The sequence below is a fragment of the Mixophyes fleayi genome, chromosome 4 (assembly GCF_038048845.1).
Source record: "Mixophyes fleayi isolate aMixFle1 chromosome 4, aMixFle1.hap1, whole genome shotgun sequence".
Lineage (NCBI taxonomy): Eukaryota > Metazoa > Chordata > Amphibia > Anura > Limnodynastidae > Mixophyes > Mixophyes fleayi.
The window spans coordinates 340,252,110-340,269,866 of record NC_134405.1 but is presented as its reverse complement, the minus strand read 5'-3'; the positions used below and the strand labels follow the sequence as shown (position 1 = coordinate 340,269,866).

Genomic DNA, 17,757 nt, shown 5'->3' with positions numbered 1-17,757 from the left:
ATGATGGTACAGCTTCGTATCAGATGTCAAAGCATTATTAATATTAATACTGTTTATTTATATAGCGTCAATTAAATTATGCAGCGTTGTACAGAGGATATGTAATCATTCACATCAGTCCCTGCCCCATTGGAGCTTACAATCTAAATTCCCTAACACACACACAGATTAGGGTCTACTACTGAGCTTTTCGTACTGTGGAAGGAAACTGGAGCACCTGCAAACACGGAGAGAACATACTAACTCCATGTGGTTCGCTGGTTCACTAATCAACTCCTTCTGCCTTTGCTACAAGTCATCAGACTGTAATCCACAACGACAAAACGTTGCTGTGAGGCAGCACTGCTAACCACGACCATCATTTCATCAATTCCCCCCCCCCCCTCTTCTTATTTCTCTGTAGACTGTCCCGTAGAAGAACAATAATCAATACAACAACCATCCCCACCAGATTGTTTTGACTAGTCTTTCATAATTCACTCTCGAGTCCAGGGCAATTAGATGGCTTCTTAGGACCACCTTACTAGCATCACCTTGGGGAGATATCATTGGGGAGATATCAATGATGTCATCTGATTGAAAGTAATCGTTAATGGAATAATACAACGAGATTATAATGGATTTATAATGGACTTTATTACAGGATACTCAACACAGTGGAGTTGTGGACATTTATACACTGGTTGTATAACATATTAAGACCATGAATTCTACAACGGAATGTGGAGAACTTCTGCAACGTATATATACGATCTGCTGTGTATTCTCTCAATGTTCTTTCTTCCTGCTCTTGTTTGTCTTCCTTTTCGATGACATGCTGTTTTGTAAATGATAACTATATCTTACTATATATATTTATGTCAATTTGATTATATGTCAACTTCAATAAAAGTAGAGATTAAAAAAAAAAGTAGTAGTCTTCAATTACTGTTCGTATTTGGGTAATGGTCTTAGGGTCATGTAATAAGGACTTGTTGGTCCCTCCGGTTGCTTTAGGGGGTGCTCAGGTGCCAGAGCCATGGTCTGACCATGTTATAGAAAGGATTTGGTTGTTAGTCAATTTTAATGTGAGGACATGGCTGAACAGGATGAAGTCTATTCTGGAAAGGGTTCTGTACAGGTGGTCATTCACTCTCCATGAGTCAGAGAGATTATGGAGCTTGAGAAACTCTTGGGGAGCTATAGAGCTTTGGGTGTCTCCTCTGTCAGATGGGGTGCAGACCTGCCAAGGTTAGGTATGATCACTGCATTAAATTTGCTTCCTAATACTAGTTCTCCGTCCCTGAGGTGGGGAAGCAAAGAAAGTAGTTTCTTTAAAAAATGTATATTGGTCAATATTCGGGATGTCAAGGTTGATCAAAGTGCAGAGTAAATTGTTGAGTTTGCCTGTTCAGAGTCCAGTATCTGCCCTCTTTGTCTCTGTGGACCCCAAGGGGTTGAAGATGAGGTGACGGGCAATTAAGATTACCACCTCATGTTTCTTCTGCCTAGCGTCACCTGCATAATAAGTCACCAGGATTTATTTGGACCTGAGTTCAGGACGGAGACGATTAATAAAGTGAGTTTACTGGGGAAAAAGAGTGTGTGCATTTTTTGGGAGAATTTAGCCCCTTAACTTTATATGAGATTATGTGCAACGTCATCAGTAATTAGTGTCAGTTAGAGATTTTGGGTAAAAGAGTATCTGGTCGTCTCAGATGAGATTTTAGGTGGTGTCATAGTTGGGGAAGAGGGGGGGCTTTTGGTGTTGGTTGCCTAAAACACTGGAGGAGGAAGAGGAATGGTGTTGAATGCATCAGGCGGTCAGGGTGATGACACTTTCTGAGCGTAGAAGGGGTTCTGCGAAATCTTAATTGAACTGTAATATGCATTGGAGTGTGTGTTAAGCTAGGTGTGAGGGGAGACAATGTATGTCACACTTGTCAAAGATAGCTTTTAAGAGCCAATAAGAGTTAGTAAGGTCAAACAAGTACAAATTGTGTCAAAAATGTAATAACTGTACCAAAACAGGAAGCCAAAGAGTTTCATCCTGCTTGGCCAAGGATGAGCAACTTCGGGTTTTCTGCGAGAGAGAGGTCAAAGTTTTAGTTACTAGGCTGGAACAGAGCCCAGGAGAACACTGGAAACACGTAGTAGAAATAGAACAATAATTTGGTTAGATGTCGGCGTGGGAGCGCTGATCGAGACAATCATTTGTTACCAGATCTAGGTCATGGGATACTAAGATACCACGGTCAGGTTGGTGGAAGTTAAAGGGGGACTCTCACTCTGACAATATGAGACAGACCAGAAATCTCCCATCATGTGGTCAGCCGTTCATGTCTAGGTTAACTCAAAGTTCAAGCCGAATCCTCAAGAGGTTTAGTAGCAGTGTCAGGGTTCCATAGTTTTGAAAGTTTCTGAACCATGGACCAATTCTTCCTCATGGGTCTCTGTGGCCCCAACATTTTCGGTATTGGTCCAGGGAAGTAGGCTGAAGCCCCAACAGTAGCGTACGTTAGTATCTCTCAGGTTTGATGTGACCTATCAAAGTTCTCTCCAGTGTGGATGGGGAGAGATCTTGGAAGATTTGAACAGTATCGCCTTCATATTGAAGATTTGAAGTTTCCTTGCTTCCCTTAGAATGGCCTATATTGAAAAAGCACTATCACATCCCTCAGTTGGGCTTGATCTTGTGGTCCAACAGGTTTAAGTGCCCTATGGGTTTGGTCCAACATTATCTGCTCCTCAGGGATTTCTTGGGCTAGTTGGTAAAAGTTTTTTGAGATATGAGTCTAAGTGAATTTGTTCTACAGATTAAAGGATGCCTTTTTTTCTGAGGTTACTCCTCTGGGACAATTGTCCATATCCAGTCTTGTTGGATCTGGGACATGTTCTCCTCCGTGTTGTTCTGGTAGACTACGGTGTCCTCCACTCTTCTCTCAACTCTAAATTTGTGGCTTTGAGAGTGGCCACCTTGGATCGAAGAGTGTAAAGAGGATTTTGGAGAGTCGAGTGTATTGAAGAGCGTCTTTCATTTCTTTAAGTAGGGATAGGAAGTGTCTTCTGGTAGTGGGGGCCGATTCATCTTCTTCAGAGTCTGCCTTCTCAGGTCTTTGTGGAGATTCTTAATTGGGAAGTTCTAATGAGTTTTGGTTACAAGTTATGTTCAGAGTAGGTACACTTTTTTGGGACTGTTTTAGGAAGAGAGAGAGAAAATGGTCATGCTGTTGTACTCTCTTCCCAAACCTATCAGAGTTCTGGTTGTACTTAAATCACATGAAGTTTTTGGAGAACAAGAAGCTGTGGGGTAACGTAGAGGGGCAATCAGCAGAATTGATGAGGGAAGCCCCCATTGGGAGGGGGAGTTGAGGTAGCAGTGAAAGGCGCAGCACAAGACCCTCTATGTCAATGTGATGTTTTTTCCCAGCTTGCAGCCTATGGGTCTATTATCAGAGCAGGGATATATAGCAGATGAATTGCAATGAGCACTTGGGGCCCTCTAGTGAGGGAAAAACAAATCACAGTTTCTGTGTAGAATAGGCTGCTGGTACTGAGTGTTTGGATGAATGAGATTTTGACCCAGAGTATTAAAATGAGATAGCACTCACCAGCGATGCCAGTAGAGATGGGTAGGGGTACCTAGGGAGCAGCCCGGCGGTCAAGGGGTTGCTTCTGGGGGCCCCCGACAATTGGAAGGATGCCAGGAAGGATATCCCCGCACATACTAACTTGCTTTGGTAGATGTGGAAGCACCAATGGGGCTGTTCCCGCGGAGGCTTAAGTAGCGGCCCCGGTAGGGGGAGATGTGGGTCCCGATGGTGAAGCCGGGTCATCCAGTGCGTCGATTGTGGAGTTAGGGAGGCCCTCTGCAAGTCGCCCCTTGAGGGCCTGGTGACAGCCAGTATGCAGAGCTGGTGAGGGGAGCAAACACGTGCCGTCCGCTCACCCAGCTGGTTCCCGTCGGGAAGTCCGGTTAGTTTTCCTGTCCTGGCTATTAAGATGTGTGATGCTCAGGGGGAGCCTCTAGTCCTAGGGAGGACAGGGAAAGGCCACACCTTATTTTCTGTGGAAAATAGTGTCCCAAGCCGTTAATTTTGGGAGCACCATCCCCTGGATGATACGTGGAGCCTGGTGATGCAATGAATTAAAAATAAAGAACCCGATCGCAAGATAATTTAGCTAGGCACTTGTGGAGCTACGGAGTGTTGCTTCCGGCTCGTTTAATCACCAAGATACCCCCCACCTCTTACGTCATTTGTGGTGCAAGGGAAACACAAATTCTACCTACCCTTCCCTCTCCAGGCATCTACCTCCCGCTTCTACAGACACCCCACATAAAGTACATTAATCCCTTAACAAACAACAACATCATTTCTTAGAGAAACAAGTATAGATGTAATAATCACCGAACAAAAATCCCTTTAACTCATTAAGATCTGGCTGTTAAGGCCTACTTCCACAGTACAATGTATATGATATTGGAACCAGCGATTCCCACCTCCCAGTTTTCATCTCTTTAGCCCAGAGGTGATACAATAAACCTCAGCGACATCTATAATGACATTACCTTCCTTTCAGCATCTTCACATCCTCAAAACTTTGGAATTTGGGTCTCCTGCGCACCTCCTTCTCTGTCCGATAAATAATGTTCCTCTGCTTCATTTCTGAAAGGAGAAGATCATCAAAGACTAATAATCATCCTTACCTAAATCAGTGATACCGACGATGCAGCGGAAGGGGTGTAAGGTGTGGAACCCCCGTATGCTAGGCAGGGGGGTTTACAATTGCAAAAAAGGAGTGAAAGGGGGTTCTATATAAAAGTTATTTGCATTGAAAAGTTTAACTGTATGAAACAACTTTAAATAAATCATTACCGCCTGCCATAATGCTCATTGATTGTCCGACTATATAAGATCAGCTCCTGGTACATTTTTGACAGATATCTGGGACCTAATTCACTGAATTTGACCGAAAAAAAAGGTCTGTTTAATTTGCACTAATTCCTCAGCAGAGAACCGTGAGGCATCTATTGATGAAGATGGTCCGTACCTCGGAAGTTGATCTCGTACTGCTGTTGTCCGGCCGTGAAAGGGATGATTCCGGCGGGATCAGAGAGATAGATACTTTCTAGGTCTGCAGACAGTATAGTAGAACTCACGTTCTTAATGTTCTAGAGCGACAGAGACACACGTTAAATATGTATATTATACCATGCAGTTTAAAGGCCACCCTCACTCCCAAATCTAAAGAGTATAAAATGGAATTTAAATGAATACCGTCACTTACACACAATGGAGGCAGCCATTTTGGAGGTTGATCAAAGAGAATGCGGCCTAGTAATTTGAGAGGCCGGATTTAGATGAAAGGTGGACAAAATGGCTGTCTCCACTGTGGGTAGGGGACAGGTACAGATGTAAACACACTACAGCTAAAAATATAGCTTCTCTGATACATCTATAAGAAAATAGAAGTACAATGTAATTATGGCTGCACACAATAGCCACAGTCGGCCATTTTGAGTACTGGCATTGCCAGCGGTTGCTTACTGCTTGTCCATACTGTATCCAGTTGCCAGTCTCGTCCTTCCAGTACCAGATCCACTCGGTGGTCAGAACGTATTCCGGGTTCTTGGTGACAGATGATGGGGTGGAGAGCCGACGGACGAGTCTTGAGCCAAATTTCATGGCTTCGAAGTCGACCAATGACAGCCTGCAATACGAGGAGGGGAAGGAGTTAAATGAGGGAATTACAGCTGTCCAAATACTAGACACATATTGTGATATTGTTGGTTTTCTTAAGAGAAATTCTCAGTAAAAGAATACGGTAATACCAAATCTGTTTAACAATATAATCCACGTAGTAACAAACATTAGATGACCTTTCGATCCTTTTCTGTGTCCCATGTATTGCTTATAAATATATATGGAATATACGATTTAAATTAAATTAAAAAATACTTGATTTTAAAAAACATATATATATATATGGAATATGCTGAACTGATATGCCCTGTTTACGTTGTGTCAACGTATTAGTAACTTATGCCTAAAGTAGGTTATTTTTTTATTATTATTATTTCTGTGAGGAGTTTTTATGTGTTTGCGTGGGTTTCCTCCGGGTGCTCCGGTTTCTTCCCACACTCCAAAAACATACTGGTAGGTCAATTGGCTGTTGGGGGGGTCTTGAGGACTGGCTATAAATATGGGCGGTCTCTAGGGGCCCTCTCGCGGTGGATTCGGATCCTACCCGATGACTTTAGGATCGCTGTACGCCTTCTCAACATTCTCCATATTTTGAACATCCTCCCAATCTATTCCGTTGCACACCTGCCAGCGGTAGGGTAGGTAGAAGTGCATATCGGGACATTTACCTGCGAACAAAGAACACCCAAAGTTATCCAGAACACTGACCAGTAGCCATCGATAGAACAGGATTCGGGAATCTCCTATTTGGTCTAGATAACAGCCCGTTGCAACCAATCAGATCCTAGCGACCATTCTCTAGAATTTAATACATAAACGATTTCTAGAATCTGATTGGTTGCTATGGGCAACGCCCACACATTAGCTTTTTAGAAGGTTTAATAAATCTACCCCTAAGTCTCTCTGATCACTTACCTCCCAGCTTGCAGTACTTCCAGATATTGGAAAGACAAATATCAGGGACCTTTCCGGGCTTTGCTACAATAAAAAAAAACAAAAATACATTGTACAATTAGCATCTTCGATGTGTAGCGCAATCAAATTACAACCGGCACTTAGTTTCTGTATCACTTAACTAAACGTAGAACACTTAACGTGACAGTGTAGAGGAACTTTCAGTTCTTCCGCACTGCAGTAATCAGGAGAATGAACGAAGGACTAAACGTGTAGATATAAGGTTCCCCTCGTATCAACGCCCAGGCGGATCTTGACCAATTTGGCCGCCAATGTGTGGAGCTCAAGTTGTTGTCCAGCGCAGCCGTCCTTAAGAGGTTTGATATAACCCCTCTTCTATCCTCCCCCCCTTTGTGTCAAGCTTCTGAGCGGACCCTCCCAATTATCATAGAAATATCTGTCCTTCTAAAACGCATCCTTATTTCCAAAGAACTTTTTGCAAAAATTAAAATTTTAAGTATAAAAATATATTTTTATGGAGCTTTTCATATAAATATTTGAGCACAAACTATTGGAAACAAGACCTTCTTGGTAGCACTGTGGTTAGCATTGCTGACTCACAATGCTGGGGTCATGAGTTTGATTCCGACTAGGGCACTACTAAGTGTGTGTGTAGTTTGTATTTTCCCCCCTTATTTGCGTGGGTTTCCTCCGGGTGCTCCGGTTTCCTCCCACAGTCCACATTCATACTGGTGGGTTAATTGGCTGCTGATTAATAGACGCTAGTGTGCACGTGGTAGGGAATTTAGACTGTAAGCTCTAATGGGTGAATGACAAATATTTTCTGTACAGAGCTACGGAAGATGACGGTGCTATATAACTAAACGATAATAAAAAATGAATAAAATAATACTTACAGTCACTAGATGACACAAGTGTAGGCTTATTCAGAGACGTATTACTACTCGGCTGCAGTTGGAGAGTGGCGTATTGAGTGTCAGCTCTTGACATCGGTTTTACCCTGGCTTCCAGCTTGCTTGAAAGTGAATCATATCCGTCAGATAGCCGGGATAGGTCACTATACACAACGGACGTGCGTGGAGTACTGGTACCACCAACAAGAGGATGAGCTTGCTGGACCGGCACGGTGGATGTACCACGAGGTGGCACAGCTGGTCTGTTGTTCAAATCACTAAACAGATTACTGGACACTGATATTGGATTTGGCTGAGTACTCGATGGACCAGCTGTAGGATTCATAAATGTGTTTGATATTGCTGAGGTGGGAGAAATAACTGGTTTATTAGAACCTACGACCGGAGACGAGTACAGATTAGCAGAACCCGTTGCTGAAATTTTGGTTTGACCAACAGATGGATGAGTTGCGTTCAATCTACCAGATGTTGGTGGGACATTGGATGGTCTAAGTTGCTCGCTGGATAATTTACGCGTCTCAGTTGCTATGTTGGATGTGGTAGATGGTGTTGGCTTTGCACTAGCTGGTACTGGATTAGGTAAAGGGGTAATTGAACGTACAGGTGGCACAGTTGGAGGGTTGGAGCATGTTGGTGGGTTTGATGTTGTCCTGTAATTGGCCAACAGCTGGTCGATAGACAATGGATTTGCTGTTGCTGAGGTGGGAGAAATAACCGGTTTATTAGAACCTACGACCGGAGACGGGTAGAGATTAGCAGAACCCGTTGCTGAAATATTGGTTTGACCAACAGATGGATGAGTTGCGTTCAATCTACCAGATGTTGGTGGGACATTGGATGGTCTAAGTTGCTCGCTGGATAATTTACGCGTCTCAGTTGCTATGTTGGATGTGGTAGATGGTGTTGGCTTTGCACTAGCTGGTACTGGATTAGGTAAAGGGGTAATTGAACGTACAGATGGCACAGTTGGAGGGTTGGAGCATGTTGGTGGGTTTGATGTTGTCCTGTAATTGGCCAACAGCTGGTCGATAGACGATGGATTTGCTGTTGCTGAGGTGGGAGAAATAACCGGTTTATTAGAACCTACGACCGGAGACGGGTAGAGATTAGCAGAACCCGTTGCCGGAATATTGGATTGACCAGTAGATGGATGAGTTGCGTTCAATCTACCAGATGTTGGTGGGACATTGGATGGTCTAAGTTGTTCACTGGATAATTTACGTGGCTCAGTTGCTATGTTGGATGTGGCAGATGGTGTTGGCTTCGCGGTAGCTGGTGCTGGATTAGGTAAAGGGGTATATGACGGAACAGGAAGGACATTTGGCGAGTTTACTCTATTGTAATAGGTCAATGGTTGACCAACGTACGCTGCACTTCCAGTTTTGTCTGGTGGTTTTTCCACAGTAGATGCGAACACTAAAGATCCCACTTGTGCGTTGCCTGAAGAGGGTGTTTCTGATGTAAACCAATCATTCATTAACTTTTGCGTGGTTTTCTGACGGCCATAATCATCATCATCATCATCATCATCTTCGTCTTCTCCAGAACTACACCGCTGACTCTCACCACACTCAGATACTGGTCGGCTGCTGGTTCTCCCACGAACATTGGGCCCTAAATCAATTAATTATAACTATTAGATCACCTTAGAAATAACCAGAATGCCAATTTCGATTGTTTTGCTGGACGTTAGATAAAGTCTATGTCAAAATTATTATTTAATTAGTAATAGAAAATAACACACATGATTTAAAATGATATTAAAACTTAAATGCCAATTCTAATCCTCTTTAGTTCACCTTTACCATTGGACAGGTGAAAATCCAACACATTTATAGTAAATTTGGTCATTAATCTGCCATTTATAACATAGTTACAAGTTAAGTCATTAGTCAGATACCTGTTCCGTCCGTCTTTCCGTCTTGACTCCTGTTCTGCGACCGGCCCCGAGATCCGTTCCGAGTTCTATTCCTGGGCCGTCCTCTCCCTCTGCCCCTCGCTGCACCGCGAGCCCCCCTTCCCATTCCTTGTCTTGGCTCCGCCCTCGGCGCCAGGAGCCGCTGGTTGTGTTTCAGGTCACAGAGCATCTGAAAGTTCTGCACAGTTTCAAAGGATAGCCGGCAGCGATGAAGCAGTAAGTCAGGGCCCGCCTCCAGAAGATGGTGGGACTTTTGGCAAGTACGGCGGCTACATTCCCCTTGCGTGAAAAATCCACAGGCGTGGAGTCGAGTACACGCATTTCCTTGGTCACAGGTGGCGTGCAGGTATTTCCGACAAATCTGCAGAGAAACAGAGCAGTGGACAATCAGCCCAGCTACACATGTAAGAGGTACCGTCGTATTTTTATGCAAGGCAATTATATCTTTTTAGTTTATTGAACATTGTAATTGTCTAGAAACCCACCCACAAATATTAGGCAGGCGGCCACGGGCCCCTACGGCAGATGGAGCCAGAACTGTGGCCCCCCTATTGCTCTGGGCCCCAGGCCCAGTCGCTTCATCAGCCACCATTAAACTATTAAATATCAGTATGTAAAATGAGAAATGACCTCTCCTTTATACCTGAATTCTACACCTGTCAGCAGCTATGAGAATTTCCATTTCAGTGTAAGTCTCATTTAGAAGCCACGTATGCAGACGCGCAGCGTAATTAATTATGCAGAAATGGCGCTGTCGGTCTAGAGCAAACATAGTTGAACTTGCCAGTTTTGGGACAGCCCCTTGTGCACAACCTCACTCGGGGTAGTGGTCCGAGATGGAAAAGTGCACGGTGGGAAACGTGAATGCGAGAAATCTCCGTGTACAGACTGAGGTGTGCTCTGCCCGGTCTGCATTCAGCAACGAATGAACCATTACGCCCCAGCGCCCCTGCCGACACCGCAAACTGAGCACACCCAAATCCCAAACGATCAATCCAACTATCAGATTACAACTGGCACAATCAGCAGGCACACATGCCTTGTTGTCTCACTTCAGCTTACTTAGTTGTGCAGGGTGAGTGGCATAGGCAAACCAAGGGGGTATCACAAGTGCCTGGAAACCCCCCTCCAAACCTGGGGCACTGTACAATTGAGGTGGCTGGACCCTTCCCCCGCTTCACACATCTCTGCTTGAAAAAGGAGAGCGAACAGTAGTGCACGCAGCATTGCCCATGTATATTATGGGGATAGGAACAGTTGGAGAGCAGCCAAGCACTAAAATTATAGCCACGCCCCCATGCATGCTGGTCACGCCCACTGGTGGCGTGGTGTGGAAACCCCCCTCTACAAATCCTGCGTTTGCCCCTGAGTGGATACGTCGGTAACTAAACTGTTGTAGTGTTATTTAGTGCATACATGTGACAGATGTACTCATGTAGAATGACACAACGGGGGAGGGTATGGTACTATGGTACCACTACAGAGGCCAGGAATATCTTGGTGCTTTATAAATAATACAATACTCCTACACTAGATTATATCAGGGCATCCCTGCCAAAATACCTAATTGGATTATTGAAAAACTTTAGACCACACCCAGATCCACCAACACCACAGGTGAGGACACAGGACTGTCCCAGAAAAATCAGGACTGCTGGCAAATATCTGAGAATTATATGGAATAACCTGTGACGGCAAAAACTGATGCCTTTTTCTTTTTTGCATTTTTAGAACAATATCTATTTAACAAATATGACGGTGGCTGTAGACCCCGACCTACCTCCGGAAGCAGCTGGTTGTCATTCTGTAACAGAAGGACCTTTAACTCGTCGTCGTTCAGACCGCTGATCTCGTTGGCTTTTAAAACCGTCAGATTGTGGTTCGACAAAATGTCATGGGAGAACAAGCACTGAGGCCTGAAAGAAAAGAAGCAGGAATTGTATTAGGAAATGTTAAAGCTGAATTTAAATAGATGACAAAATAAAATCGAGCCAGTGGCGGAACTACTGCTGCGGCGGCGGATGGGGCCGCGTCGGGCCCCTGGGGACCCAACGGTCTTGGAAGAGCAGGAGTTAAAAAGTGTTAGGGAATTTCATTCACACATATATATATATGCAGACGATATTGGAAGAGGAGATCTCCTCTCGGTAATCTCAATTTTTTGGGTGTGGAAATTGGTTGATAACAGAGGACAATAGTTTGCGGTTGTCAGCAAAGCTTATGTGAAAACATAATGGCTGATGCGGAGCTGGACGGATAAGCGTAGGGAGGAAAGAGGTCTAAAAAGCTGCGCGTAAAACTAGCACATTTATGCCAAGTCGAGAGCATGTTAAGATTCGTCCAGATCTGCACCAGTAATATGAGGTGAGGGTTATGGCAGACATATATACCCCCAAATATATTTATACCCAATCGGGTTATAGGCACAAGAAAAGCGAACGAAAACACATTAACTATTACATTTCACTGCTCTTTCATTACACTCCTAATTGTCATAAATATTTTTTTAATTATTAGTTAAAAAAAGGACAATAACAAAATATATTCCCCAAACCTGACATTAATGCAGAAGCCCCCACAGAGTCGTAACTTCAAATTTTAGCACCTGGGGTGAGAAACAGAAATGCCCCCCCCCCCATAGCCTTCAATTTTAACCAAATGAACCTAAAATATTCATAAACTGCTCCCCCCATTAGCGTTACGCCCTCTGCGGTCGCCCCTATCGCACAGCCCTCGCGCACCCCCTGAATGTATCTGGTCATTTGGGTAATGTGTAGAATTACAAAACATCTTGGTGGAAGATAAAGGGAGCGTAAGAAACATGCATAGAACGGTACAGAATAGTATGTACGGTATAAACTATGACAGCTAAATTCAAATATAAAAATAGATTTGTCTTCATTTTTATATTATATCAGACACTAACTACAAAAAAACCCACAAATTTCCATCAACATGAAAAATAATCTTACTGTAAAAACAAATAGTCAAATTTCACTTTAATATCGTAGCATAAATTGACAAAACAACTACAGCTCTGATGTGGGGGATAAGAATCCAGTATAACGGTGTAGATAAAATGAAAACAACATTAAAGTCCAGGTATATGGACGTTAAGGTGCATTAAGCGTTAGTTTCTAGAAGAAATCTGATTTAATCAGAGTACAGGGGGCAGTGAATGAAATTAACCGCTGAACGTCCACAACAGAGAAGCGTTTCAATCCGCGGAGTAAAAAAGTGATTTTCTCACAGTGCTGCGGGAAGGAATCAGAGGCCCCTGGTACTGAATTCGGCAACCAGTGACCCAGCTCAAGATAGCCCATTATGGGACCGGTCCCCCTTCCCAGCCAGCCCCTGGATTTAACCTATGCCGAGCTTTGTATATTTATTCAGTGAAATGTCCCAAATCCGGTGAAAATGTTATTTTTAAAACAATTTCGATGAACAATTTCCCCGGCTTGTTAGAACCCTGCCGGCTGCTACACAGTTGTGTCCTTTCCTGCACTATAGTGAGTTTCTGTTTTCTACGTATCCTGGAGACACCTAAACACCTGGGTACGTGATGCAACATCAGATATGTATTACGTGTTGGGTATAAAGGGCGTCTGGCTGACTCCAGATCAGCCGACGGTGTGATCATTGCTGGGTCTCAGTGTGTTATAGAAACAAATTAACTACTTATATTCCCTGCGCTAGGCTCCTCTCTCATTTGCATAGAATGTCACTGACATTTGGGTGGAGTTGTAAATGAAACTTAAGAGACAGATAAAAATAGAAGCATTTACACCATGTTAATTTATGATAATTCTGTATAATTGCACAGTACCACTTCTCTAACCCTGTATGCTGGATATAATTATCTGTAATTATTATGTATGTATTTATGGATAATTGCACAGTACCACTTCTCTAGCCCTGGATGCAGGATGTAATTATCTGTATTTATCCTTATTCTGTATGTATGTATAATTGCACAGTACCACTTCTCTAGCCCTGGATGCAGGATGTAATTATCTGTATTTATCCTTATTCTGTATGTATGTATAATTGCACAGTACCACTTCTCTAGCCCTGGATGCAGGATGTAATTATCTGTATTTATCCTTATTCTGTATGTATGTATGTATAATTGCACAGTACCACTTCTCTAGCCCTGGATGTAGGATGTAATTATCTGTATTTATCCTTATTCTGTATGTATGTATAATTGCACAGTACCACTTCTCTAGCCCTGGATGCAGGATGTAATTATCTGTATTTATCCTTATTCTGTATGTATGGATAATTGCACAGTACCACTTCTCTAGCCCTGGATGCAGGATGTAATGACTGCACTGCACAGTATATCTGTGTTATACCGGTGAATCCCCGGCACTCATCGCTTAGTGTAATATGATGCAGATTATAACTATCGACTCTTCTGCTGTATGTTGGAAAATAATAATATCAAAGCTCCTTGTGAATGGGAACATTAAAGCTACAATGTGTCAGGTGGGTCTAAGAGGTCCCCCCCATTACCTACGTCTGACCCCCCCTATTACCTACCACCAGACAGACACCACCACTGTCACTAGTTGTAACAATGTTGCTGCTGTCTATTAACCCTTTATGCAGGAGACAGAGGCTGTGAGTTGTCTTGTTATACGCGGGGGATGTGGGTTATTTTATTGACTGAACTTCTCCTATGAGTTAAGATATAAGTCAGTTTATAGACACAGTACAACACAGTGACCATCTGTCAGTCTGCACCTTATATCTGAGGGCAGCACATTGTTATCATGTGTATGATGGGGCTTCATGTACAAGTGTCTGGGAACTGTCTCCCTAATAATGAGGCTGTTGATGTGCACTCAGCTCCTGCCCTCTGCTGCCCCCATCACTAACTGTCCACTATGGATCCCACTTCACGAGACCCCCGGCCCACACTCACTTGCCCCAGCTCATCTACCGTTTGTCTCAATCCCCAGACTTACCCCCCACTTACCCTCCTGTGTCCAGACTTTCATATTTATTGCCCTGCTCACACCACATGACCTCCATGTGACCCTAGTGCGCCCTCTGTTACCTGTCTGACCCCGAGACACCGATATCACCCACCTGTATCAGCAATGCCATCAGTGCTCAATGCCCACCTAGTACCTGTCTGACCCAATACTGGCATCAGATATAACCCCCCGCAGCTCCCATAAGCCAACCGGAAAGTACTGACTGCAGCTCATCCCCGAGACATCACTTCCTAACCTTAACCTACCCCCGGTACTGCCAGTGTATGATATTGCCTGTTTCACCCACCCCGTGTGTCAGTTGGTGCTGTCAGTACCCACCTCATGGCCCTCACTTACCCAGCTATCCCCCCCCCCCACCCCAGAATAGCCAGTCTGCAAGTATTGGATACCTATTACCCCCACTTTTACTCTCCACAGCCATCTCTCTGTATAAGAGCACCCCCCTCTTGCTCTCTCTGTATAAGAGCACCCCCTCTTGCCCTCTCTCTGTAAAAGAGCACCCCCTCTTGCTCATCTCTTTGTATAAGAGCACCCCCTCTTGCCCTCTATGTATAAGAGCACACACCTCTTGCCCATCTCTGTATAACAGCACCCCCTCTCTCTGTATAAGAGCACCCCCTCTTGCCCTCATTCTGTATAAGAGCACCCCCTATGTATAAGAGCACCCCCTATGTATAAGAGCACCCCCTCTCTCTGTATAAGAGCACCCTCTCTTGCCCCCCCATGTATAAGAGCACCCCCTCTCTCTGCATAACAGCACCCCCCTCTTGCCCTTTATGTATAAGAGCACCTCCTATTGCCCATCTTTGTATAACAGCACCCCCTCTTGCCCATCTCTCTGTATAAGAGCACCCCCTCTTGCCCATCTCTATATAACAACACCCCCTCTTGCCCATCTCTCTGTATAAGAGCACCCCCTCTTGCCCATCTCTCTGTATAACAGCACCCCCTCTCTTTGTATAAGAGCATCCCCTCTTGTCCTCATTCTGTATAAGAGCACCCCCTCTCTCTGTATAAGAGCACCCCCCCTATGTATAACAGCACCCCTTAAGTATAACAGCACCCCCTTTCTCTCTCTATATATAACAGCACCCCCTATATATAAGAGCACCCACCTCTCTCTCTGTATAACAGCACCCCCTCTCTCTGTATAAGAGCACCCCCTCTCTCTGTATAACAGCACCCCCTCTCTCTATATAACAGCACTCCCTCTCTCTATATAACAGCACCCCCTCTCTCTGTATAACAGCACCCCCTCTCTCTGTATAACAGCACTCGCTCTCTCTATATAACAGCACTCGCTCTCTCTATATAACAGCACCCCCTCTCTCTGTATAAGAGCACCCCCTCTCTCTGTATAAGAGCACCCCCTCTCTCTGTATAACAGCACCCCCTATATATAAGAGCACCCCCCTATATATAACAGCACCCCCCTATATATAACAGCACCCCCTATATATAAGAGCACCCACCTATATATAAGAGCACCCCCCTATATATAACAGCACCCCCTATATATAAGAGCACCCACCTCTCTCTCTATATAACAGCACCCACCTCTCTCTGTATAACAGCACCCCCTATATATAACAGCACCCCCTATATATAACAGCACCCCCCTATATATAACAGCACCCCCCATGTATAAGAGCACCCCCCTATATATAACAGCACCCCCTATATATAACAGCACCCCCCATATATAACAGCACCCCCCTATATATAACAGCACCCCCAATGTATAAGAGCACCACCCCTATATATAACAGCACCCCCCTATATATAAAAGCACCCCCTATATATAACAGCACCCCCCATGTATAAGAGCACCCCCCCTATATATAACAGCACCCCCTATATATAACAGCACCCCCCTATATATAAGAGCACCCACCTCTCTCTCTATATAACAGCACCCACCTCTCTCTGTATAACAGCACCCCCTATATATAACAGCACCCCCTATATATAACAGCACCCCCCTATATATAAGAGCACCCCCCTATATATAACAGCACCCCCCATGTATAAGAGCACCCCCCCTATATATAACAGCACCCCCTATATATAAGAGCACCCCCTATATATAACAGCACCCCCTATATATAACAGCACCCCCCTATATATAACAGCACCCCCCATGTATAACAGCACCCCCCCTATATATAAGAGCACCCACCTCTTCCCCGGCCAGCACTTGCCCTGCAGGTGGTATCTGCACAGGTGAAGTCTCCCGCACTCCGCCTCCTCCTCGCTCTTCAGGTACCGGGGACAGATCCTCACCGGGCTCTGGGCCAGGACCAGATCCCCGACCTGGGGGAATCTCTGCGGCTCGTGCTGTAGGATCTGCTCGATCTGTTCCGGGGCCAGCTCCAGGAGACCGGTCAGCTCGTCCTTCGGCAGCCGCCCATTGTGCGAGCACAGCAGCTTGGTGAGGTAGGCAGTGACCGTGGGGTCCGACATGGCCCCGGGATCACCAGCAGTCTGTGCAGGGGCCCCGGGATCACCAGCAGTCTGTGCAGGGGCCCCGGGATCACCAGCAGTCTGTGCAGGGGCCCCGGGATCACCAGCAGTCTGTGCAGGGGCCCCGGGATCTGTTCTCTGTCCCGGGCCCTCTGTGTGGCTGCAGACACTGGGGCTGACTCTGTGATGACGGGATTGTTATTACCCCTGAGCGGGGCGGATCCTTCTGTGACAGATCAGAGAAACGAAACTGAAACTTCCATCAGTCTGATAACATCCAGACCTCCAGTCTCTTCTCTCTCTGATGAATTGTCAGCTCTGCAGGCCAGGCATTACTATTCCATACCCCTCCTCAGCCTGCCTGTAGTGCACAGTACCTCTTCTCTCTATGATTAAGTGTCAGCTCTGCAGACCAGTCTGCCTGTAGTGCACAGTACCTCTTCTCTCTCTGATGAAGTGTCAGCTCTGCAGACCAGTCTGCCTGTAGTGCACAGTACCTCTTCTCTTGTCTCTCATTTGTTCTCCCCAGAGCTTGGAGAGTATGATACAATTCAGCAGTAATCCAGGGGTGGGGGGTTTGGGCCAGTCTGGGCTCACTGCTACGATGCTGCCACTCTGCCACCTTCCAGTTGGGCACAGTTGGGGCAGAGTAATGGAGAAGGACATAGAAAGAATCTGTTAAACATTTATCTACAACAGAAGCAAGCAGCAGGTACTGCTACAGCTGTTGTGGAACTACAAGGCCTAGCATGCCTTGTCAGCCAAATGGCATGCTGGTCCTTCTAGTTCTACAACATTTTCAGGCCTCGGGCCCCCTATACCTGCGCTAGAGTCGTAGAAACAGGATTGTTTGACAA

The 17,757-nt window shown here is 45.0% G+C and overlaps 1 protein-coding gene across 5 annotated transcripts in view; it reads right to left on the bottom strand.

Moving 5' to 3' along the window:
• LOC142153250 (zinc finger CCCH-type antiviral protein 1-like) overlaps positions 1–17,118 on the bottom strand; it is a 28,323-nt gene extending 11,205 nt beyond the window's left edge. For 2 of the 5 annotated variants that reach the window (XM_075210655.1, XM_075210658.1), the window contains exons 1-9: positions 16,617–17,117; positions 11,212–11,347; positions 9,414–9,792; positions 7,496–9,127; positions 6,600–6,662; positions 6,229–6,352; positions 5,529–5,691; positions 5,032–5,152; positions 4,550–4,646 (exon numbers count right to left, since the gene is read on the bottom strand). In XM_075210655.1, the coding sequence (XP_075066756.1) occupies positions 4,550–4,646; positions 5,032–5,152; positions 5,529–5,691; positions 6,229–6,352; positions 6,600–6,662; positions 7,496–9,127; positions 9,414–9,792; positions 11,212–11,347; positions 16,617–16,900 (2,999 nt within the window). In that variant the 5' untranslated portion in view covers positions 16,901–17,117. The other 3 variants (XM_075210657.1, XM_075210656.1, XM_075210660.1) reach the window with 3 other exon arrangements.
• Positions 17,119–17,757: the final 639 nt, after the last annotated feature.